The following is a 26,525-nucleotide window of genomic DNA, read 5'->3' as shown; positions in this document are numbered from 1 at the left end:
TATATGAATCGTTGCATTCATCATGACACTGGATTGTTTTTGTGGGGGTGGGGTGTCCGGCCTTTAGGATGCACCAGTCTCTGTCTCAGGGTGTTCCCTGGTTTGAATTGGACTGGGATGTTGTGTTAGTTAAAAATGATTCTGAGTTTCTCAGATAGACCTGATACATATGGAATGACAATATGTTTGCGTCTGTCACCTTTTATCCTCCTCATCCACTCTGTTTTTGTTTTTTCTGGAACTGGATGCACTTTTCACAAACGACCAGCTGGGGTGACCACAGGTTTTGAGGGCTTCCCTCAAAAGCCTATGCTCTTTCTCTTTGGCCTGTGGGCTGGTAGGAACATTGTCAGCTCTGCCCAGGCACACCCTCCTTGTTTTTGGAGTATAAATATTTGGGGTTTTGAGAAGCCACTAGACTAGATCTGACCAATCAAGTGTATGAGCATGAACTGATGAAGCCTACTCGGATGAGAGGCGAAACGTCTTCTAAGACAAACCAAACAGTCCAGTTGCGATCAATTGAATGCCCTGAGATGATACCTGAGTTATTTTGCAGAAATATGGGAAAGTAAGTACAAAAGTACACTTATTCACTTAGCATGTTACAAAAAAGAAAGATTAGTTAGAATAGTACATAATGACTGATAAATACAGTGATTACAAATTCATTGACATACACAAAAGTCACAATTTTTTTGGTCCAAAGCTAATGAAGATTTTGGCAAAATGAAGGTAATAAGTTATTTTTTTGGTCATTCTGTGTATTTTTTTACGTTATTATTTTTACGTCTGGTGCGTGTTAGTAAGCCTGCGAGTGGCCTTGTGGTTAGAGTGTCCGCCCTGAGATCAGTAGGTCGTGAGTTCAAACCCCGGCCGAGTCATACCAAAGACTATAAAAATGGGACACATTACCTCCCTGCTTGGCACTCAGCATCAAGGGTCGGAATTTGGGGTTAAATCACCTAAATGATTCCCGAGCCCGGCCACCGCTGCTGCTCACTGCTCCTCTCACCTCCCAGGGGGTGGAACAAGGGGATTGGTCAAATGCAGAGGGTAATTTCACCACACCTAGTGTGTTTGTGACTATCAGTGGTACTTTGGTCACGAAACACTGCAGGAGTGTAGTAGCAAAATTATACTTTCACGAAATAAAAGCATGTTTTATTGTAAGTTTATGAGCTTGAGAATGTTCATAACTATGTATAGACGTATTATTTTGGTTTATTTCGTCAGAAAAACTAACGTCAAAACGACAACAGTTGCATACAGCCGCACACGCCCTTGGTAGCAGTCATGGCGCCTGTTGTTTAGTTGGCCATACACTCTTTATACACCATTCTGCCAGGGTCCCATACAGGCAAGAGAGGAACTCTGACAAAAAAGGTAAAAGCAGTGAAGATGTTTAAGAAGCATGAGGGATTGATTCACTGAGAGCGTCGTTTAGAATGCCAGCATGCTGGGGATTCTGATGGGGAACGTCGCCTGATACTTAAGGGATAAAGTTGAATGACTTATTTCGAAAAACTCCAAGATCATCATACATCCATTTTCTTTCCCATCCCGACATTTCCTTGTGGCTCGTGCTCATTGAGGCGTTAAAAATCACAATTTGTGTTTAATTTGTGTATCGCACATCCATTTGCTCTTTAATGAGGTTCTACAGTGTCAGGCTGCTTCTTGGCTCCGGCGTCTGCCTGGCAAGTGTTCCCGTTTTTATCCACAATATTTTCCAGATGAGGGGATAATGACAAAGTAATCTTCAAGAACTCCCCTCGACCACGTGTGTCAAACATCGCAGTTATGCTTGCTCTCATAGGGCCGTTGTAACAGTGTACAATATATGAAAATAAATATATATACATAATACATGCATGTAATTGCCTATGCATTCGATTAATTAATATATATATATATATATATATATATATATTTTTTTTTTTTTTTTTTTTTTTTTTTTTTTTTGCCTGTTGATGTAAATGCCCATATCTTTTTTTACGTACACTGTGGAAAAAAAACTTTGGATTTAACTGTAAAAAAAAACTACCAGCTGCAGTTGACAAACTTTTGCTGTAAAATTTGTGGTGTTTTTTTAACAACATATTATCGTAAATGGAATGGAAAAAACAGTACCACAGTACCAATAAAAACCATGCAACGGCGCTGCCAGTTTTTTTACTGTAAAATCTACGGTTGTTGTTTTTTTTATCGTTTATTACTCTATATGGAAAAACGGAACCAAAGTAGTTTTTACGGTAAAAAAAAAAACAAAACCTGGCAGCTCAGTTGCCAGAAGTCTTTTCTCATTTTTATAGTGTACAAATTAATGGATAACTTGCTTTGACATCATAAGTCAAGCAGATATTTAAGTATTTATTTTTATTTCAACAAAAAAAATGTTTTGGAACATATGATGATATAATATTTTCTTGCATTATTAGAGAATATTGAAGTTCAAAAGATATGCTGTTGCATGCAGAACATATATTTTTAATTGTCAAAATGGAAAGAATATTTAGTAAGAAAAGATCAAATACTTGATTATTGCATATTATTTATTTCCAGGCTTTCGCGAGCCACATAAAATGGGTCTTGAGTTTGACACGTGTGCTCCAGACAGAACCGGGCTGGCTGCCGACTCTGGAGATACTGAGCTAATTAGCCTTATATTTAATGTCTGATACCGCGTCTAAAATGGAATACTTCTGTTAGTGCACTGCGGTTAGTATACTGTGTACTTGGTGCCTGAGCATGCACATCTTAACAGTGTAGTGCTGTCCCACATCTATTACTGTCCTTTTACATTTGAATGCAGCATTTACGTTCTTCACAACACTACTGTCCATCAATACAGGTTTCTCCCTCAGTAAGGATGAGTACCAAATTCGCTACTTGTCGAATAATCGACCATATTCTGTCGGTACTATGGGGTACCAATTCAAATCAAATTAAATGCTACCACACATTGATACCTTCGTCGCACGTGACATCATGTCTGGTTCATATTATTTCCTATTTATGAGGGCGACTGATACTGATTAACTACAGTACTCTACCATCCATTTCCTATAGCGCTTGTCCCCATTAGTGTCACAGGTACAACGGAGCCGACCCAAGCTGACTTTGGGCAGACTCCACAGGGAGATGGAGATTGGAACCCTCGAGCTCCTGCCTGCTCACCACTTGTCCGACGTACAAAATGTACAAAATTTAGCAGATACTTTTTTGTCATTGTTGCAGTGATCAAATATCAATCTAATAATTGCTCCTCCATCTTTGTTTGGCGAGAGCCAGCGACGACCTCATCTTAACTTGGGGTCAACTCTCAGGACAAGTTAATATTTAATCACTCGCAACCCAAAACCCTGCAATGCTCTCTGGGACCAGCAGGGAGGCAAATTCGGCAACATTTTAGCTTTGAAGATGACCGAGAGAGGATGATGATATACAATTGGCAGACGATAGAGAATTCAATACTTCCGTCATATCATGATAATGCAATGCTGTTTCCCACACATTTTTGACAGCGACCCGTGTCTCAACGCAATGTAGCATCTTGCTAGTGAACTGGCGGCTAACGTCCCCCCACAGTGCAAAATCGCTTCAGTCAGCAATCCTCAATACTGACGCCAATCAAACTACATGTCCGATAGGGGTGTGAATCTTTGGGGACCTAACGATTCAATCTGATTCCTGATGTATTTATTAAAAAAATTGATTCTTAAAATGTTTCTTTTACAAATGTATTTTTTTTAATCCGTTTCGAATCGGGATGATTGAGAATCGGAATTCAGATTGGAATCGATTTGTGTGCACCCCATTTTCTTACAAGTAGCATTATCACTGGAAAACGAGGACTATCTAAACATGCTGCATTACACTCCATAGAAGGATAAGCTAATCGCTAAGCTGGAGCTCTTGAATGTGAACAGTGGTGAGCGGATCGATACAAATATCGTCCGTAATGATACCAAGTATAGCATCAGATTATAGTTGATACGACAGTGATAAGATCGTTTTCTTTTTATTATCACAAAATCGTTTTTGTCCTTTTTGTTAATGTTTACAAACTAAAATTAGTCGCTAGACAAAGAAGGGCTATAAGGGCAAAAAACAAAATAATTAAATAGGAGCCAATAACAGTTTTTGCTTATGCTTATTTATTTTGCACTATTTTGCCCAAAATGATGTATGTAATAAAAGTCGATAAGAAAATAATTTTAAAAATGTTATTAATACTGTTATACCGCCATCCTGTGTTTTTGTCTGATTATGATTGTGATTAAAATGTAATCATTTAATGCTGTTTAAATTTTGACGTATCAATATCCGCATTGGTATCAGAATCAGAATCATTTTTTTATTGTACATTTACACATACAAGGAGTTTCTCTTGCAAAAACGGCTAATATGAGAAATGAAGCCAAAATAGCAAGAAATTAAATTAAAAAAAATATATAAGAAGCAATTTACAATGTATGAAATCGAATTGATAAAATGTTAAATACAACTATAACTACTAAAAAACGCACACAAAATACTTGGTATTGGATCAATACACAAATTTGTAGTATCACCTAATACTAATATAAAGTATCCAAACAAGAGAAGAATAAGTGTTTATTACATTTTAAGAGAAGTGCAGATAAAACATGTTACAACAGAAAGTAACCAGATTCTAACAGTATATAGTTTTGATAAATGATACGACCATAAATGGTACTGCATACGTCAGCAGCCAAATTAGGAGCCCTTGTAACCCATATATCGCGATATAGATTTTAGGCCGTATCGCTCATCCCTAATGTTCACCTGTTTGCAGGTTTTACCAAGTGTAGAAGCCAGGGCTAATCAGAGTATATAAAATTACTTTTTAAAAGTAAACAATTATAGTTACTTCAGACTTTGCCGAAAAAGTAATTAAATTAGTAGCGGAATTACTCTTTAATATTGTAATTAACGACAAAAGACAGTATTTATTGGGTCGCTTAAAAAAATTACAAATTCTCATACATGACATATGCAGTTGAAAGATGTTCCATGAAAGCAGAGTGTGTGAGCGATGCATTGTGACGCCAGCGAGAAAAACAGATAGAGCAGCATTAGGTCAGCTTTGTTTGCTAGCTTTTGCGGGACGGCAGCTCTGTTGAATCTTTTCACTAAATTGTTTTAGCGCTAGTTCATAAAGAGATTGAATGTGCTTCCATGGCTGTCGTCTCCTTGTCCACACACGGGGTATTGTAGGATTACAAACTTGTCACTACAATCATTGATTTGTTTTTCATTATTCCCACGTAGTAGTAATAGTGTGTGTATAGTGTTGTGTTGTTTGCTGTGTGATGTTGCCTCCTTCTATTTGATATTGAAGTGAATTAATTAACTCATACTATGTTTTGCATATGATGAATTTTTATATTCATCTTGGAGAAAGCAAACCACCAGTTGAACTTGTAGGTATTTCAGTTTGGGCACATAATAAAATAGGACCCTTTAATATTGGCATTTGTGTGTGGATTGGATCAGTTCTTGCGACAGAAAAGGCAATACAATTGGACCTTAGTATGCAAAGGTGATAGCCCTATCCGTGAAAAGAGACTACATGTTTAGCTTAATGAGATACGACCTGCATCTGTTGTCTTTCCAGACACTTACACACGAACATACCCTTTTATGGTCAGGGTATGCTGTCCTGACTTGGCACACACCCAGAGACAGGAAGGAGGAATATAAAACTGATGGTTTGGCTTCTCCGAGTTAGGAGTGTCTCATTTTTGACCTGACCTCCTCCAGGAACTGCAGTCCTGTATAATGACGCTCGCTTGTAATAAAGCAACTTTTGGTTCAGTAAAGCGACTTCGACGTCTCTTTTGATCCAGTCACACTGCCGTGTCAACCTTCTGTCCAGACGAGGAAGACGAGACCAGAAATACACATCAATATCTAGTTCATTTTAATGTGGTGCTGGTTGTTGCTTTTATTTAAAAAAAGTTACTTCCTGCATTGAACTTGCTGTGCTTCTGACGCTGTCTTGTTGACAAACAACCACATCAAAAGTAGCGTTCCACGTTACGTCAAACGTCTTGGTACCAGCGTTGTAACGTACAAACCCCGTTTCCATTTGAGTTGGGAAATTGTGTTAAATGTAAATATAAACGGAATACAATCATTTGCAAATCCTTTTCAACCCATATTCAATTGAATGCACTACAAAGACAACATATTTGATGTTCAAACTCATAAACTTTTTTTTTTTTTGCAAATAATCATTAACTTAGAATTTCATGGCTGCAACACGTGCCAAAGTAGTTGGGAAAGGGCATGTTCACCACTGTGTTACATGGCCTTTCCTTTTAACAACACTCAGTAAACGTTTGGGAACTGAGGAGACACATTTTTTAAGCTTCTCAGGTGGAAATCTTTCCAATTCTTGCTTGATGTACAGCTTAAGTTGTTCAACGGTCCGGGGGTCTCCGTTGTGGTATTTTAGGCTTCATAATGCGCCACACATTTTCAATGGGAGACAGGTCTGGACTACAGGCAGGCCAGTCTAGTACCCGCACTCTTTTACTATGAAGCCACGTTGATGTAACACGTGGCTTGGCATTGTCTTGCTGAAATAAGCAGGGACGTCCATGGTAACGTTGCTTGGATGGCAACATATGTTGCTCCAAAACCTGTATGTACCTTTCAGCATTAATGGCGCCTTCACAGATGTGTAAGTTATCCATGTCTTGGGCACTAATACACCCCCATACCATCACAGATGCTGGCTTTTCAACTTTGCACCTATAACAATCTGGATGGTTCTTTTCCTCTTTGGTCCGGAGGACACGACGTCCACAGTTTTCAATAACAATTCGAAATGTGGACTCGTCAGACCACAGAACACTTTTCCACTTTGTATCAGTCCATCTTAGATGAGCTCAGGCCCAACGAAGCCGACGGCGTTTCTGGGTGTTGTTGATAAACGGTTTTCGCCTTGCATAGGAGAGTTTTAACTTGCACTTAAAGATGTAGCGACCAACTGTAGTTACTGACAGTGGGTTTCTGAAGTGTTCCTGGGCCCATGTGGTGATATCCTTTACACACTGATGTCGCTTGTTGATGCAGTACAGCCTGAGGGATCGAAGTTCACGGGCTTAGCTGCTTACGTGCAGTGATTTCTCCAGATTCTCTGAACCCTTTGATGATATTACGGACCGTAGATGGTGAAATCCCTAAATTCCTTGCAATAGCTGGTTGAGAAAGGTTTTTCTTAAACTGTTCAACAATTTGCTCACGCATTTGTTGACAAAGTGGTGACCCTCGCCCCATCCTTGTTTGTGAATGACTGAGCATTTCATGGAATCTACTTTTATACCCAATCATGGCACCCACCTGTTCCCAATTTGCCTGTTCACCTGGGGGATGTTCCAAATACGTGTTTGATGACCATTCCTCAACTTTATCAGTATTTATTGCCACCTTTCCCAACTTCTTTGTCACGTGTTGCTGGCATCAAATTCTAAAGTTAATGATTATTTGCAAAAAAAAAAAAATGTTTATTAGTTTGAACATCAAATATGTTGTCTTTGTAGCATATTCAACTGAATATGGGTTGAAAATGATTTGCAAATCATTGTATTCCGTTTATATTTACATCTAACACAATTTCCCAACTCATATGGAAACGGGTTTTGTACATTAAAGTACTTCATTAGATTACTGGTTGTTATACAAAGCCATTATTCCGAGCACACATGTCCGCTAAACCGTCATGTCCTCCATAACTGTCGACAAAAGTGAAACGCCATCTTTTCAAAGCAGGAAGCTCCATCTTTACCTTGGTCATGCGTCTACTTCGCTCTGCAGCGTTGACACTTTGCCCGTAAAAAAAAAAACCAGCCAATTAGGAGAAGGTTTGTGTTTTCTGCTGAGGTTCGTGGCGAAACGTGCAAAGTAAGTTCTCGCCGGCAGCACGGCGGTCATCGAGGTCAGGACAAGCGTGGTTGTTCATCCTCTGGAGGCGGCTTAGGAGCGTATCTCGTCCCGCCGCATGTGGGGAGCCATCATCCACGTCACAGTCATTGAGAGACAAATGTATTTCTAGTTTTTGGTTTTAATTAATCCAACCAAGTCACCGAGACTCAGCTGCACTTTGGCCCTTGGCGATCACTCCAGCAGCACTGAGAGCAGACTCAGCCAAACTACCTTGCCGTTTCCAATGCCAACAAAAAAATGGACTCACAAAACGCTCCAAGTAAAGTAAGGCTCCACTTTTCTCAAAAATGTGCTGGCTTGATGCTAATATACATTGGCTTTGCTTTTGACATGCTACTGATTAGCATTAGTGATTTTACATCGCGATTTCAACACTTCCAAATTTGTTAATGAAAACTACAACTAAGATGCACGTTACAATCAAACATCTGTATTAAGTACAATACTTACAGTATTAACACTTGCTAGGGCGCAACAGAAAAACACACTATAAACTATACACTACAGCCATCTAGGGTTGTACGGTATACCGGTATTAGTATAGTACCGCGATACTAATGAATCATATTCGGTACTCTGAAAAGTACCGGTTTGCCACATGAGGACTTTGATTATGACCAATGTATGATCCTGTAACTACTTGGTAACGGATTGATACCCAAATTTGTGGTATCATCCAAAACTAATGTAAAGTATCAAACAACAGAAGAATAAGTGATTATTACATTTTAACAGAAGTGTAGATAGAACATGTTAAAAGAGAAAGTAAGCAGATTACTCTTCATTCACAATTGAAGTTAAAAAGTGGCTTTGGAGCAATCAAAGCTGCTCACACGGTCACTAAGGTGGCCACTATGTTTGACACATCAACTTAATGTGTATTATATTTATCCATGAGAGCATTTTTGTTGTAAATTGTGAGGTGTGTCTGTTAAAATCATGGTTGTTTTTATAAATGATGACAGATGTGAACAAGAGCATGTATTGTCTTTGTGTGATGATGTAAATTAGGTGTGGTTGTATTGTATGTTAAGTATGTGTCCATGAAAAGGCTTTTTATGACTTTTCTTAATTTAGACTTACACTTACACAAGTCTAAATTAAGAAAAGTCATAAAAAGTGTAAGTCTTAATTTAGACTTACACTTAGACAAACCTCCTCTCTGAGCTGCCACCTTAACGTGGTAGAGGAGTTTGCGTGTCCCAATGATCCTAGGAGCTATGTTGTCCGGGGGCTTCCATGCCCCCTGGTAGGGTCTCCCAAGACAAACAGGTCCTAGGTGAGGGATCAGACAAAGAGCAGCTCGAAGACTTCTATGGAAATGCAAGAACCGAGACTCAGATTTCCCTCGCCCGGACGCGGGTCACCGGGGCCCCCCTCCGGAGCCAGGCCCGGAGTTGGGGCACGATGGCGAGCGCCTGGTGGCCGGGCCTGTCCCCATGGGGCCCGGCCGGGCACAGCCCGAAGAGGCAACGTGGGTCCCCCCTCCAATGGGCTCACCACCCATAGCAGGGGCCATAGAGGTCGGGTGCAATGTGAGCTGGGCGGTAGCCGAAGGCAGGGCACTTGGCGGTCCGATCCTCGGCTACAGAAGCTAGCTCTTGGGACGTGGAACGTCACCTCGCTGGGGGGGAAGGAGCCTGAGCTAGTGCGCGAGGTAGAGAAGTTCCGGTTGGATATAGTCGGACTCACCTCGACGCACAGCAAGGGCTCTGGAACTAGTTCTCTCGAGAGGGGCTGGACTCTCTTCCACTCTGGCGTTGCCAGCAGTGAGAGGCGACGGGCTGGGGTGGCAATTCTTGTTGCCCCCCGGCTCAGAGCCTGCATGTTGGAGTTCAACCCGGTGGACGAGAGGGTAGCTTCCCTCCGCCTTCGGGTGGGGGGACGGGTCCTGACTGTTGTTTGCGCTTATGCGCCAAACAGCAGCTCAGAGTACCCACCCTTTTTGGATTCACTCGAGGGAGTACTGGAGAGTGCTCCCCCGGGTGATTCCCTCGTTCTACTGGGGGACTTCAACGCTCATATTGGCAACGACAGTGAAACCTGGAGAGGCGTGATAGGGAAGAATGGCCGCCCGGATCTGAACCCAAGTGGTGTTTTGTTATTGGACTTTTGTGCCCGTCACGGATTGTCCATAACGAACACCATGTTCAAGCATAAGGGTGCCCATATGTGCACTTGGCACCAGGACACCCTAGGCCGCAGTTCTATGATCGACTTTGTAGTTGTATCATCGGATTTGCGGCCTCATGTTTTGGACACTCGGGTGAAGAGAGGGGCGGAGCTTTCTACCGATCACCACCTGGTGGTGAGTTGGCTGCGATGGTGGGGGAGGATGCCGGACAGACCTGGCAGGCCCAAACGCATTGTGAGGGTTTGCTGGGAACGTCTGGCAGTCTCCTGTCAGAGAGAGTTTCAATTCCCACCTCCGGAAGAACTTTGAACATGTCACGAGGGAGGTGCTGGACATTGAGTCCGAGTGGACCATGTTCCGCACCTCTATTGTCGAGGCGGCTGATTGGAGCTGTGGCCGCAAGGTAGTTGGTGCCTGTCGTGGCGGTAATCCTAGAACCCGTTGGTGGACACCGGCGGTGAGGGATGCCGTCAAGCTGAAGAAGGAGTCCTATCGGGTTCTTTTGGCTCATGGGACTCCTGAGGCAGCGGACAGGTACCAACAGGCCAAGCGGTGTGCGGCTTCAGCGGTCGCGGAAGCAAAAACTCGGACATGGGAGGGGTTCGGGGAAGCCATGGAAAACGACTTCCGGACGGCTTCGAAGCGATTCTGGACCACCATCCGCCGCCTCAGGAAGGGGAAGCAGTGCACTACCAACACCGTGTATGGTGCGGATGGTGTTCTGCTGACCTCGACTGCGGAAGTTGTGGATCGGTGGAGGGAATACTTCGAAGACCTCCTCAATCCCACCAACACGTCTTCCTATGAGGAAGCAGTGCCTGGGGAATTTGTGGTGGGCTCTCCTATTTCTGGGGCTGAGGTTGCTGAGGTAGTTAAAAAGCTCCTCGGTGGCAAGGCCCCGGGGGTGGATGAGATCCGCCCGGAGTTCCTTAAGGCTCTGGATGCTGTAGGGCTGTCTTGGTTGACAAGACTCTGCAACATCGCGTGGACATCGGGGGCAGTACCTCTGGATTGGCAGACCGGGGTGGTGGTTCCTCTCTTTAAAAAGGGGAACCGGAGGGTGTGTTCTAACTATCGTGGGATCACACTCCTCAGCCTTCCCGGTAAGGTCTATTCAGGTGTACTGGAGAGGAGGCTACGCCGGATACTCGAACCTCGGATTCAGGAGGAACAGAGTGGTTTTCGTCCTGGTCGTGGAACTGTGGACCAGCTCTATACTCTCGGCAGGGTCCTTGAGGGTGCATGGGAGTTTGCCCAACCAGTCTACATGTGCTTTGTGGACTTGGAGAAGGCATTCGACCGTGTCCCTCGGGAAGTCCTGTGGGGAGTGCTCAGAGAGTATGGGGTTTCGGACTGTCTGATTGTGGCGGTCCGCTCCCTGTATGATCAGTGTCAGAGCTTGGTTCGCATTGCCGGCAGTAAGTCGGACACGTTTCCGGTGAGGGTTGGACTCCGCCAAGGCTGCCCTTTGTCACCGATTCTGTTCATAACTTTTATGGACAGAATTTCTAGGCGCAGTCAAGGCGTTGAGGGGATCCGGTTTGGTGGCTGCAGGATTAGGTCTCTGCTTTTTGCAGATGATTTGGTCCTGATGGCTTCATCTGGCCAGGATCTTCAGCTCTCACTGGATCGGTTCGCAGCCGAGTGTGAAGCGACTGGGATGAGAATCAGCACCTCCAAGTCCGAGTCCATGGTTCTCGCCCGGAAAAGGGTGGAGTGCCATCTCCGGGTTGGGGAGGAGATCTTGCCCCAAGTGGAGGAGTTCAAGTACCTCGGAGTCTTGTTCACGAGTGAGGGAAGAGTGGATGGTGAGATCGACAGGCGGATCGGTGCGGCGTCTTCAGTAATGCGGACGCTGTATCGATCCGTTGTGGTGAAGAAGGAGCTGAGCCGGAAGGCAAAGCTCTCAATTTACCGGTCGATCTACGTTCCCATCCTCACCTATGGTCATGAGCTTTGGGTTATGACCGAAAGGACAAGATCACGGGTACAAGCGGCCGAAATGAGTTTCCTCCGCCGGGTGGCGGGGCTCTCCCTTAGAGATAGGGTGAGAAGCTCTGCCATCCGGGGGGAGCTCAAAGTAAAGCCGCTGCTCCTCCACATCGAGAGGAGCCAGATGAGGTGGTTCGGGCATCTGGTCAGGATGCCACCCGAGCGCCTCCCTAAGGAGGTGTTTAGGACATGTCCGACCGGTAGGAGGCCACGAGGAAGACCCAGGACACGTTGGGAAGACTATGTCTCCCGGCTGGCCTGGGAACGCCTCGGATCCCCCGGGAGGAGCTGGACGAAGTGGCTGGGGAGAGGGAAGTCTGGGCTTCCCTGCTTAGGCTGCTGCCCCCGCGACCCGACCTCGGATAAGCGGAAGAAGATGGATGGATGGATGGACTTAGACAAACTTTAATGATCCACAAGGGAAATTGTTCAACACAATTTGATTACATGCTATGGTATGATTTTATTGTCATACTTATATTGCATGATTTTTGTATTCCTTTGATTTAGGTAGCCAGGGACTGCAGATGGAAATGAGCTATTTAGCTATAATCTGGTACAGAACATATCTGTCTTTGAGCTTAATGTTTCTGTGCATTGTCCCTTCAAATAAAGACTAAACAAACAATATTAACAGTAAATGAACAAGTAGATTAATAATTCATGTTCTACCACTTGTCCTTAATAATTTTGACAAAATAATAGAATGATAAATGACACAATATGTTACTGCATATGTCAGCAGACTAAATTAGGAGCCTTTGTTTGCTTACTTACTACTAAAAGACAAGTTGTCTTGTATGTTCATTATTTTATTTAAGGACAAACTTGCATTAAGAAACATATGTTTAATGTACCCTAAGATTGTTTGTTAAAAGAAAGCCAATAATGCAATTTTTTGTGGTCCTCTTTATTTAGAAAAGTACCAAAATAATTTTGGTACCGGTACCAAAATATTGGTATCGGGACAACACTACTGCCATCTAATGTCTTGGACTTGAAAATGTAACTGCGACTTATTGTCATACTTGCAAATGAGACTCGGAAATGTGATAATGAAACAAGATATGACAACTAGAAGGCAGCTAATCAGCTCTTTTTTAAATGTTGCAAAAAATATATATTTACCCCCCGTGACCCTGTAAGGGACAAGCGGTACAAAGTGGATGGATGGATGAATCAAAAATCAGTAGTATTTATTAATACACACAAAACTACCCAAAATTAGTACGGTATCAATTCCCGGGTACCGGAATTCGATACCATATCGGCTTCAATGTGAACAGTAGCCATCCCTTTATGGGACAGCACTGGTACCAAGAGTTGTCAAGGCGTTTGGTGTTAAATGGCGTTAGACGCTGTACCTCATAAAGCGGAGGTTTACCAACCAAACTTCATCTGAGAGGGGGGAAAAAAATGCAAAAAGTGTGTGTCAGCACTTTTGTTGAGCGTAAAAAGCGCTGACGCAGCATTTACAACGATGTAGCGAGCGCTCGCACGTGCACGTCGAGAGAGAGAGCGAGACAGAGAGGCATGCTGGGAAGTTTAAACTTCACATCACTAATTTAGAGTCACCTTTTGACCTTTTTGAGCCACATCATAGCCTCTGCTTTTGACCTGATTTCATAATTATAGCGCACTGCGGCTCGGGGGGTTGTGTGTATGTGTGTCTGTGGGGGGGTTGCACGTTAGAGCGTGGCGCCAGCCACGGACGCCAGAATGCTGGCAGTTAGCGAGCGCCGCGATGACATCATGCACTTGCACACACTCCGCAGATGCTGACACGCATTCTAATGTGTTCTCTCTGCTTGCCTCCCGTCACTCACCTCCTCCACGGCCTCCTTCGTCCTCCTGCTCTCCGTCCTGTGGTCCTGCGCAGGAGCGGTGCGAGCGTCCAGCATCTTCCCCATCCTCAGCGTCATCCTGCTCTTCATGGCGGGATTGTGTATCGCCGCCAGTGAGTTCTACAAGTCCCGACACAACATCATCCTCAGCGCAGGGATCCTCTTTGTGTCTGCAGGTCAGAATTCAGCATCAAACACTAAAACTACACTTCAACACAACTTTTTAGTCCCTGCCTAAAAGTTGATCTGTTCCCTCTCAACAATGACATCAAATGTTCCACGTGGAAAAATCCCGCTTATAACCAAAATGTAAATCTGAAACTAGCCAGGTTTTAAATTTTTTTTTTTTTTTTTTTTTTTAAATAAAATTTAATTTCAAAAAAGAAACTAGCCAAGTTAAAAAGGTTCCACTTTAATAAGTTAGTTATTGCTTGCTACATAATAAATAAATACATTCCTATGCTAACTGATACAGTGGTATTAGCGAGCCTTTGTTTGGAACTATGAGCTAATTGTTTAGCACTGCTAACGTTAGCTGCTAGCCTAGGTGGAAGGTGTGTACATTTTGAGAACAAAGTACTATTGAAAACAATGTTTCTACCTTTCTGCTTCCTCTACTGTTGATTACCTGAATTCAAAGCAGAAGTCAATTAATGGCTATATGGTGTTTAGAAGAAAGTTAAAGTGCTTGTTAAGGCTAACAGCTGCTAGTGCTAGCTGCTAGTGTTAGCTGCTAGTGCTAGCAGCTAGTGTTAGCTGCTAGTGTTAGCTGCTAGTATTAGCTGCTAGTGCTAGCTGCTAGCGTTAGCTGCTAGCGCTAGCTGCTAGTGCTAGCTGCTAGTGTTAGCTGCTAATGCTAGCTGCTAGCGTTAGCTGCTAGCGTTACCTGCTAGTGCTAGCTGCTAGTGTTAGCTGCGAGTGCTAGCTAGTAGTGTTAGCTGCTAGTGCTAGCTGCTAGTGTTAGCTGCTAGTGCTAGCTGCTAGTGTTAGCTGCTAGCGTTAGCTGCTAGCGCTAGCAGCTAACACTAGCTGCTAGCGCTAGCAGCTAGTATTAGCTGCTGGTGCTATATTTGAATTTTCATGATAAATTACAGCAAACATTCTTACAAAAAAGGCAGTTATGCGCAAACATTCCTCCTCTCCTTTTAGTTTTCAGCCATGTTAAAAGCTAGTCTAAAAATAAGACGACCTCATCGTCTAATTTGCATAGTTTTCCGTGTGAGCAAAAAAAAAAACATGAAAAATGTACGAATACAAATAAGCGGTCTTCGGTTGCTTATTTAAAACGTCAAATGTCTGAGTGCTAGGTGGTGTATTTGTGTCTTTTTGTGCAACGGAAAAAATATATATTTGCAAGCAGAAATAGTGTATTTAAAAAAATACATCAAATGTATGCAACCAAAACATTTGCCCCAAAAAAAAATATTTTGCGAGTTTGAAGCGACTGGGATAGGAATCAGCACCTCTAAGTCCGAGTCCATGGTTCTTGCCCAGAAAAGGGTGGAGTGCCATCTCCGGGTTGGGGAGGAGATCTTGCCCCAAGTGAAGGAGTTCAAGTACCTCGGAGTCTTGTTCACGAATGAGGGAAGAGTGGATCGTGAGGTCGACAGGCGGATCGGTGCGGCGTCTTCAGTAATGCGGACGCTGTATCGATCCGTTGTGGTGAAGAAGGAGCTGAGCCGGAAGGCAAAGCTCTCAATTTACCGGTCGATCTACGTTCCCATCCTCACCTATGGTCATGAGCTTTGGGTCATGACCATAGGTGAGAAGCTCTGTCCTCCGGGAGGAGCTCAAACTAAAGCCGCTGCTCCTCCACATCAAGAGGAGCCAGATGAGGTGGTTCGGGCATCTGGTCAGGATGCCACCCGAACGCCTCCCTAGGAAGGTGTTTCGTGCACATCCGACCGGTAGGAGGCCACGGGGAAGACCCAGGACACGTTGGGAAGACTATGTCTCCCGGCTGGCCTGGGAACGCCTCGGGATTCCCCGGGGAGGAGCTGGACGAAGTGGCTGGGGAGAGGGAAGTCTGGACTTCCCTGCTTAGGCTGCTGCCCCCACGACCCGACCTCGGATAAGCGGAAGAAGATGGATGGAAAATAAGATGTATATTTTTTTACCAAAACAAAAAGTTTTAGTTATTCTTCGTTTACAAACATTTTTTTTTTGGTTCCAAATCATTTTTTTGGTTACAACTCAAATTCAATTTTGTGGGCTGAGCCTCCGCTGAACAATATGTTAGAAGCCTTTTTATTGGTCAGTGTCATTGTGAAGGTGGGTTAGTCAGTAGCCACGTCCATATATGGTCATGCCATCATCTGAGATTGACCAACATAAAGGCTTCTAACCTATTGTTTATAGGAGGCCCCATAATGTGTTGAATTCAGACAGTCCCATTGAAATGGGTTTGATTCAGATTGTCCAAATAAAATGTGTTTAATTCAGAAAGTCCCATAATAATGTGTTGAATTCAGACAGTCCCATTGAAATGGGTTTGATTCAGATTGTCCAAATAAAATGTGTTTAATTCAGAAAGTCCCATAATAATGTGTTTAATTCACAGTCCAATTGAAATGTGTTTAATCCAGAGAGTCCCTATATAAAGTGTTTAATTCACAGTCCCATTATAATGTATTTAATTAAGACAGTCCCAATATAATGTGTTTAATTCAGACAGTCCCATTGAAATGGGTTTAATTCAGACAGTCCCAATATCATGTGTTTAATTCAGACAGTCTCAGTATGAGCCCAGTCCCATTAAAATGGGTTTAATGCAGACAGTCCCAATATAATGTGTTTAATTTAGACAGTCCCATTATAATGTGTTTAATACAGATAGTCCCATTATAATATATTTAATACAGAAATTCCCATAATAATATGTTTAATTCCCGCGACCCCGAAAGGGACAAGCGGTAGAAAATGAATGGATGGATGTGTTTAATTGAGACGGTGCCACTATAATTTGTTTATTTCAGACAGTCCCAGTTAATTCACAGTCCCATTGCATTTTTTTTTCCAGACAGTCCCATAATAATGTGTTTAAATCACAGTCCCATTATAATGTATTTAATTAAGGCAGTCCCATTATAATGTGTTGAAATCAGACAGTCCCATTTAAAAGTGTTTAATTCAGAAAGTCCCATTAAAATGTGTTTAATTCAGACCAAGTTGATGTGTTTAATTCAGACGGTCCCAATATAATGTGTTTAATTTAGACAGTCCCATTATAATGTGTTAAATTCAGACAGTCCCATTATAATATATTTAATATAGAAAGTCCCATAATAATTTGTTTAATTGAGACAGTCCCACTATAATGTGTTTAATTCACAGTCCCATTATAATGTATTTAATTAAGACAGTCCCATAATAATGTGTTGAATTCAGAAAGTCCCAATAAAATGTGTTTAATTCAGAAAGCCCCATAATAATGTGTTTTATTGAGACAGTTCCATTATAATATATTTAATACAGAAGGTCCCATAATAATGTGTTTAATTGAGACAGTTCCATTATAATATATTTAATACAGAAAGTCCCACAATAATGTGTTTAATTGAGACAGTCCCACTATAATGTGTTTATTTCAGACAGTCCCAATATAATGTGTTTAATTCACAGTCCCATTGCAATGCATTTTTTTTCCGAAAATCCCAATATAATGTGTTTAATTCAGACAGTCCCATTGCAATGGGTTTAATTCAGACAGTCCCAATATAATGTGTTTAATTCAGACAGTCCCATTGAAATGGGTTTAATTCAGACAGTCCCAATATCATGTGTTTAATTCAGACAGTCCCTTTGAAATGGGTTTAATTCAGACAGTCCCAATATAATGTGTTGAATTCAGACAGCCCCATTGAAATGTGTTTAAGTCAGAAAGTCCCAATAAAATGTGTTTAATTCAGAAAGTCCCATAATAATGTGTTTAATTCAGACAGTTCCATTATAATATATTTACTTCAGACTGTCCTATTATAATATATTTAATTCACAGTCCCATTCAAATGTGTTTAAAGCAGACAGTGCCAATATAATGTGTTTAATCCATACAGTCCCAATATAATGTGTTTAATCCAGAGAATCCCAATATGTGTTTAATTCCCAGTCCCAATATAATGTATTTAATTAAGACAGTTCCATTATAACGTATTTAATTAACACACTGTCCCATTATAATGTGTTGAATTCAGACAGTCCGATTATAATGTGTTTAATCCAGACAGTCCCAATATAATGTGTTTAATCCAGAGAGTCCCAATATGTGTTAATAATAATAATAAATTAATAATTCACAATTAATATATAATGTATATATAATTAATTATAAATGTATTTAATTAAGACAATTAAGACAGTCCCAATATAATGTGTTGAATTCAGACAGTCCCAATATAATGTGTTTAATTCAGACAGTCCCATTATAATGCATTTAATTCTGAAAGTCCCATTATAATGTGTTTAATTCAGACAGTCCCATTATAATGTATTTAATTCTGAAAGTCCCATAATAATGTGTTCAATGGGCGGTATAGCTCGGTTGGGGCGGTATAGCTCGGTTGGTAGAGCGGCCGTGCCAGCAACTTGAGGGTTGCAGGTTCGATCCCCGCTTCCGCCATCCTAGTCACTGCCGCTGTGTCCTTGGGCAAGACACTTTACCCACCTGCTCCCAGTGCCACCCACACTGGTTTAAATGTAACTTAGATATTGGGTTTCACAATGTAAAGCGCTTTGAGTCACTTGAGAAAAAGCGCTATATAAATATAATTCACTTCACACTTCACAATTGAGACATTCCCACTATAAAGTGCTTTAGAGGGAGGTCTAATCTAATTGTGGCGGTCCCAACTTATCGGTAGCGGGCCCCACAAATTAAACAACTATGCAAGTTGATTTCCAAGCGTCTGCGGAGTTGGCGAAGGTGTTAGCGCGCCTGTGACCTCTGACCTCTGACCTCCTGTGACTCCGCAGGCCTGAGCAACATCATTGGCATCATCGTGTACATATCAGCCAACGCGGGGGACCCGTCCAAGAGCGACTCCAAGAAGAACAGCTACTCGTACGGCTGGTCCTTCTACTTCGGCGCGCTGTCCTTCATCATGGCGGAGATGGTGGGCGTGCTGGCCGTGCACATGTTCATCGACCGCCACCGGCAGCTCCGGATCGGGGCGCGGGCGGCCGACTACCTCCAGGGCTCGGCCATCAGCAGGATCCCCAGCTACCGCTACCGCTACCGGCGCCGCTCGCGGTCCTCGTCGCGCTCCACGGACCCGTCGCACTCCCGCGACGCCTCGCCGGTGGGGCTGAAGGGCTTCAGCGCGCTGCCGTCCACGGAGATCTCCATGTACACGCTGCCCAGGGACACCCTCAAGTCCTCGGGCACGCCCACCTACAACTCGGAGCGGGACCACAACTTCCTGCAGGTCCACAACTGCATCCAGAAGGACCTGACGGACTCCAGCCACAGCAACGCGGCCAACCGCCGCACCACGCCCGTATGAGGTCGCGCCTCCTTTCTAGAACCTCCTTCTTTTTCTGCATGACTCTTCCGCGTCCACCAGGTGTGGGCGGGGCCTCGATGACGTCGGCGCCTTCAACACCTGCTTTACTTTGGGGACTTTTGCATTCAAACTGTGAATCGTTGCAGCCCAAGCTGTACGCTAGTCGACTATATAAAATATATATACATATACATATATATATATATATATAATAAATATAAATGTATTACTTTTCTAAACAAAATGACCAATCATCATAACTGAAGCAAAAAAGAGTTAAGCGCTGTTGTTGACTGAACACTTTTCAGCTGAGAATCATTCTTTTATTTTCTTTCTTAGTCTACGTCACAAATACTGCATGCTAATTGAAATACTTCAGTTTTCATGTGTACCTTTTTTTTTTTTTTTTTAAGTTATTTCTTCAGTCATTTTTTTTTCTTTTCTGCTTTTGTGAGCCAAACAAACAATGAAACTGCTTTTTGGTTGATGGCGTTCTAATAATATATATGAATATATTCTACAGTATGTATGTGATTTATTTTTTGAAGAACAACTCACACAGCCTTAGACATTCCTTTCTTTTCTTTTTAACGTCTTGTTCAAAAAGAAACTCTAAAAGGTGCCAAAACCGAATGATCCGAAACTTGGATGCATCGAGTCCTGATCAATAAAATATGAACCCTGGGGGGGAAATGATCAATACTGTTGGTCTCCCATCTTCATTTTCTATCACTACTGCAATACATATTACAGTACACTCCATACATACTACAGTACACTACATACTACTATCATACATACACTACACTACTATACATACTACTACCATACATACACTACTATACATACTACAGTACACTGCATACTATACTACCATACATACTACTACAGTACACTGCATACTATACTACCATACATACTACTACAGTACACTACATACAACTACCATACATACTACAGTACACTACATACTACAGTACACTACATACATACTATACTACTATGCATACTACAGTACACAACATACTACAGTACACTACATACTACTGCCATACATACTACACTACTATGATACATACTACACTACTATGCATACTACTACCATACATACTACAGTACACTACATACTACTACCATACATACTACACTACTATTCATACTACTATGATACATACTACACTATGCATACTACTACCATACAAACTACAGTACACTACATACTACTACCACACATACTATACTACTACCATACATACTACAGTACACTACATACATACTATACTACTATGCATACTACAGTACACAACATACTACAGTACACTACATACTACTGCCATACATACTACATTACTATGATACATACTACACTACTATGCATACTACTACCATACATACTACAGTACACTACATACTACTACCATACATACTACACTACTATTCATACTACTATGATACATACTACACTATGCATACTACTACCATACAAACTACAGTACACTACATACTACTACCACACATACTATACTACTACCATACATACTACAGTACACTACATACTACAGTACACTACATACTACTACCATACATACTACACTATTATTCATACTACTATGATACATACTACACTACTATGCATACTACTACCATACATACTATACATACTACTACCATACATACTATAGTACACTACATACTACTACATACATACTACACTACTATGATACATACTACACTACTATGCATACTAATACCATACATACTACAGTACACGACATACTACTACCATACATACTACACTACTATTCATACTACTATGATACATACTACACTATGCATACTACTACCATACAAACTACAGTACACTACATACTACTACCACACATACTATACTACTACCATACATACTGCAGTACACTACATACTACTACCATACATACTACACTATTATTCATACTACTATGATACATACTACACTACTATGCATACTACTACCATACATACTATACATACTACAACCATACATACTACAGTACACTACATACAACTACCATACATACTACAGTACACTACATACTACTACATGCATACTATACTACTATACATACTACAGTACACAACATACTACAGTACACTACATACTACTACCATACATACTACACTACTATGATACATACTACACTACTATGCATACTACTACCATACATACTACAGTACACTACATACTACTACCATACATACTACACTACTATTCATACTACTATGATACATACTACACTATGCATACTACTACCATACAAACTACAGTACACTACATACTACTACCACACATACTATACTACTACCATACATACTACAGTACACTACATGCTACTACCACCAGTGACGTGCGGTGAGGTTCATGGCTGGTGAGGCACTGACTTCATCACAGTCAGATTTACAAACATATGAACCCTAAAGAGTATCTTATTCACCATTTGATTGGCAGCAGTTAACAGGTTATGTTTAAAAGCTCATACCAGCATTTTTCCCTGCTTGGCACTCAGCATCAAGGGTTGGAATTGGGGGTTAAATCACCAAAAATTATTCCCGGGCGCGGCGCCGCTGCTGCCCACTGCTGCCCACTGCTCCCCTCACCTCCCAGGGGGTGATCAAGGGGATGGGTCAAATGCAGAGGACAAATTTCACCACACCTAGCGTGTGTGACAATCATTGGTACTTTAACTTAACTTTAACTTTACACATACAAACTGTAGCACACAAAAAAGCACATTTAATAAAAAAAAAACGTTATTATGGTCTTACCTTTACTTATAAATGAAGTCCATGCGCCGCTGTTGTGCTGGATTAATGCACCCCTGACGGGAGTGCTTTATCAACTAAAGCCCTCACTTAAACTTTCCACGTGCAAGATTGAATCTATTTAAAAAAGTGTAACCGAGGGTTTATAAATGTCGCCTATACTGTATGAAACTACAAAATAACAAACATGGAGGCTCCAGTTTACACGAGGACCACTTTATCTACCTTCTTTCAAAAACCTCCGCTCCACTTCAACGTGTCATCACTTCCGCTCTTAGCGCCTTCAAAATAAGAGCTCGAGGCATATACTGTATAACAGGAACTTAACATCACAAAGAGGAAAGCCCATAAAAATAGGTTACAAAAGTTATTTAATAAGAAGCCAAAAAGTGCAAAAACAATAATGTTCGTGTTGGAGGAGTTGTGAATTAGATGCACCTGCAGTCTGCAGGTGTACCTATTGTTGCGGCCCCGCAGTCATTCACAACTCCTCCAACACGAACATTATTGTTTTTGCACTTTTTGGATTCTTATGAAATAACTTTTTTAAATAGATTCAATCTTGCACGTGGAAAGTTTAAGTGTGGGCTTTAGTTGATATAACACTCCCGTCAGGGGTTGCGTCAGGGGTTGCATTCGACGGCGAGGGTGCAGGAGGCGGGACTACTGCGAGCCTCAGCCAGTGCGTCTTTTGCAGCACAAGAAATACGTTACACACATACAGTTGTTGACAAAATACAATGTACATTATATACCTCAGCTAACTAAACTATGGAAATGTATAATATTGTTCATATAGCAATACGGTCTCACTGCACAGCAGGCCAGCAGTTAGCAGAGTCCGCAATCCATGGTGAGGCACAACTGAGTGACGTGCCTCAACTGGCTGCTGATCACTGCACCGTCTCTTCTCAGTATTTGAACGGCAAATGTGAAAATTCATCCATCCATCCATCCATTTTCTACCGCTCATTCCCTTTTGGGGTCGCGGGGGGGCGCTGGAGCCTATCTCAGCTACAATCGGGCGGAAGGCGGGGTACACCCTGGACAAGTCGCCACCTCATCGCAGGGCCAACACAGATAGACAGACAACATTCACACTCACATTCACACACTAGGGCCAATTTAGTGTTGCCAATCAACCTATCCCCAGGTGCATGTCTTTGGAGGTGGGAGGAAGCCGGAGTACCCGGAGGGAACCCACGCAGTCACGGGGAGAACATGCAAACTCCACACAAATTCAGCGATTTAAAAAAAAAATAATCTAAAACTGGTGAAGTTAAATGGAAAATAACTTTATAGTATAATCACTGGATACATATATAATTATATGTATCCAGTATTATATTTAATTATAAAAAAATATTTTTACATTTTTTTTCTTTCCATGATGGATACTACACCAGTGACTGCACGTCACTGGTGTAGTATGTATAATAGTATGTATAACAGTGTGGTATGTATAATAGTGTAGTATGTATAATAGTATGTATAATAGTGTAGTATGTATACAAGTTTGTACATTAGTGTTGTATGTTGCAAAATCAGGGGGTGGTGGGAATATGGTGAAAAGTTATTGAACAAACAGGAAGTAACATGCAAAGATTTGTGGTGTACCCCAAGGGTCAATCCCAGATCCAAAACATTTTAACCTACACATAAAGGACCAAAAGTTAGTACTGTTTAGGGTTGACCTTCATTCATATGTTGTTAAAAAAAACGAAGAAGAACTGCTGAAGCACAGGGTCTGATAAGATCAAATAATCATTATCATATCAGCTGAAAAAGGAATCATTGATAAACCCGACTAATTGACTTCAACTACTACACACCTCGGCGTACTAAGAAAATATGTAACCAGGTGCATGTGCGACACAGGAAGTGCCACGGGCCAATCAAAAATGGCCCCCGGGCCGCACTTTGGATACTAAGACACACATTGGTAGTTAAATGTTAGAAGACACACACACACACATGCACACACACACACACACACATGCACACACACAAACAAAGAGGCAAAATGGAGGCTTTTTGTCCCAAGCAGCTGAGTGGTGCATGGACGGATAGTTTGGTGCTTTTAGGGCGATGGAGCGTAAAGGTGAGAACGTGTGTTTCCATCCTAGAAAGACGAGAGTTGTTGTTTGTCTGGAAGTGCAGAGAAAGTGAACGTGTTCTCTCTCTCTCTGCTGAATATGAAATGCAGTCATTCACAAGTGGTTGTTTTGTTTGACTGTTTACACGTGGTGCTGGTTTTACAACATAGTTATGTACGCACTCACATAAATGATTCATAGGCTCGTAGCTGTCAAAGCTCCCATTTTCCCTCTCGTATTTTCTTCTTCTTTCCCAGCATCCTCCTGTTTTAATAGTCCTAGTAATACTTTAATAGTACTTTAACTCTCGGGGGGGGGGGGGGAACTACTACTACTACCGTATTTTCCGCACCATAAGCCGCCCTGGGTTATAAGCCGCGCCTTCAATGAACGGCATATTTCAAAACTTTGTCCACCTATAAGCCGCCCCGTGTTATAAGCCGCATCTAACTGCGCTAAAGGGAATGTCAAAAAAACAGTCAGATAGGTCAGTCAAACTTTAATAATATATTAAAAACCAGCGTGATGTGGGCGCGCATGGAGTCGTATATCAACATGGACGGAGCTGCGTGAAAAAAGCCACCCGGCCTCTTCGCGTAAACTTCCCTTAACCACTCGCTCATCTTTTCTTCATCCATCCATCCCTTCGAGTTAGCTTTTATGATGACGCCGGCTGGAAAGGTCTCTTTTGGCAAGGTCTTCCTTTTGAATATCACCATGGGTGGAAGTTTCTGGCCATTAGCATGGCAAGCTAGAACCACAGTGAAGGATGACTTCTCATTCCCTGTGGTGCGAATATTCACCGTACGTGCTCCCGTTGTATCCACAGTGCGGTTCACAGGAATATCAAAAGTCAGTGGAACCTCGTCCATGTTGATAATGTTCTCTGGCCGGATCTTTTTTTCAGCTATCTTGTTTTTACAATATGCACGGAAAGTAGCCAGCTTTTCTTGAAAGTCTTTAGGCAGTTGCTGTGAAATAGTAGTCCGTGTGCGGATGGAGAGATTGCGTCTTTTCATGAACCGGAAACCTGTCGCTTAGTAGGAGCCATTTTGTGGTCTTTACAGATGTAAACACACAAAGGAAATGAAACGTAATATCCGCGCGCTTCTTCTTCTTCTACGGGGGCGGGTGGTTGCTTACAGTAGAAGAAGAAGCGCTTCCTCTTCTATGGGGGCGGGTGCTTACCTTGGCGGTTGCTTGCCGTAGAAGAAGAAGCGCTTCCTCTTCTACGGGGAAAAAAGATGGCGGCTGTTTACCGTAGTTGCGAGACCTAAACTTTATGAAAATGAATCTTAATATTAATCCATATATAAAGCGCACCGGGTTATAAGCCGCACTGTCAGCTTTTGAGTAAATTTGTGGTTTTTAGGTGCGGCTAATAGTGCGGAAAATACGGTAGTTCTACTGCTGAAGCAGCTTCAAGTCTCAATGAAGGACACATATTGCGTATGTAATAAGTGTGTTATTGTGGGCTTAGCTGTTGTGTAGCTGCCCGCTGCTAATAGCCTATGGCCTAGCATGTTTACCTTTTCGGAATTGACTTGACTAAAATAAAAGAAAGTGTGTGCTTATTGGAGGACATTTATACATACTGTTGTACATATTATTATATTATAGTATTTACTAGGGGTGTAACGGTACACAAAAATTTCGGTTCGGTACGTACCTCGGTTTAGAGGTCACGGTTCGGTTCATTTTCGGTACAGTAAGAAAACAACAAAATATACATTTTTTGGTTATTTATTTACCAAATTTGTAAACAATGGCTTTATCCTTTTATCATTGGGAACACTATAATAAATCTGCCCACGTTAATCCACATTAAACTGCCTCAAGTTGTTGCTCAGATTAAATAAAATGACAAAACTTTTCTTCTACATATAAAAAGTGCAACATTCAACAGTTTCAAGTCAACTTATCATCCTTAATTTATTACAGCATTTGGGAAGCCTGTAGTTGATTTTTATTATGTAAATGTTATATTTTTATCAACATGTGATAGCAGGGACCCTGCCATTCAAAACTAGGCTGCTGCATTTCTAATGATTAATGTAACTATAGCTGGAAAAAATAGTACAATATCAATAGGAGAGACTATTCATCCCTGAACACCATGGACATGACCTGATTTTAATGTTTTATTATTTTTTGAGCAATCACAGGTTTGTTCGCTTTT

General features: G+C 41.9%; 1 protein-coding gene across 1 annotated transcript in view; it reads left to right on the top strand.

Annotated features, from left to right (window-relative positions):
• Window positions 1–20,132, top strand: part of cacng2a (calcium channel, voltage-dependent, gamma subunit 2a) — a 120,575-nt gene extending 100,443 nt beyond the window's left edge. Inside the window, exons 3-4 of the mRNA XM_061981420.2 lie at window positions 13,986–14,126; window positions 18,922–20,132. Of these exons, the coding sequence (XP_061837404.1) occupies window positions 13,986–14,126; window positions 18,922–19,451 (671 nt within the window). The 3' untranslated portion in view covers window positions 19,452–20,132. The remainder of the gene's footprint in view (window positions 1–13,985; window positions 14,127–18,921) is intronic.
• The last annotated feature ends 6,393 nt before the right edge of the window (window positions 20,133–26,525 follow it).

This window comes from Nerophis lumbriciformis, linkage group LG24, assembly GCF_033978685.3.
Source record: "Nerophis lumbriciformis linkage group LG24, RoL_Nlum_v2.1, whole genome shotgun sequence".
In the NCBI taxonomy this organism is placed as follows: Eukaryota; Metazoa; Chordata; class Actinopteri; order Syngnathiformes; family Syngnathidae; genus Nerophis; species Nerophis lumbriciformis.
Note: the sequence above shows the minus strand (reverse complement) of the source record. Positions and strands in the feature narration are given on the sequence as shown.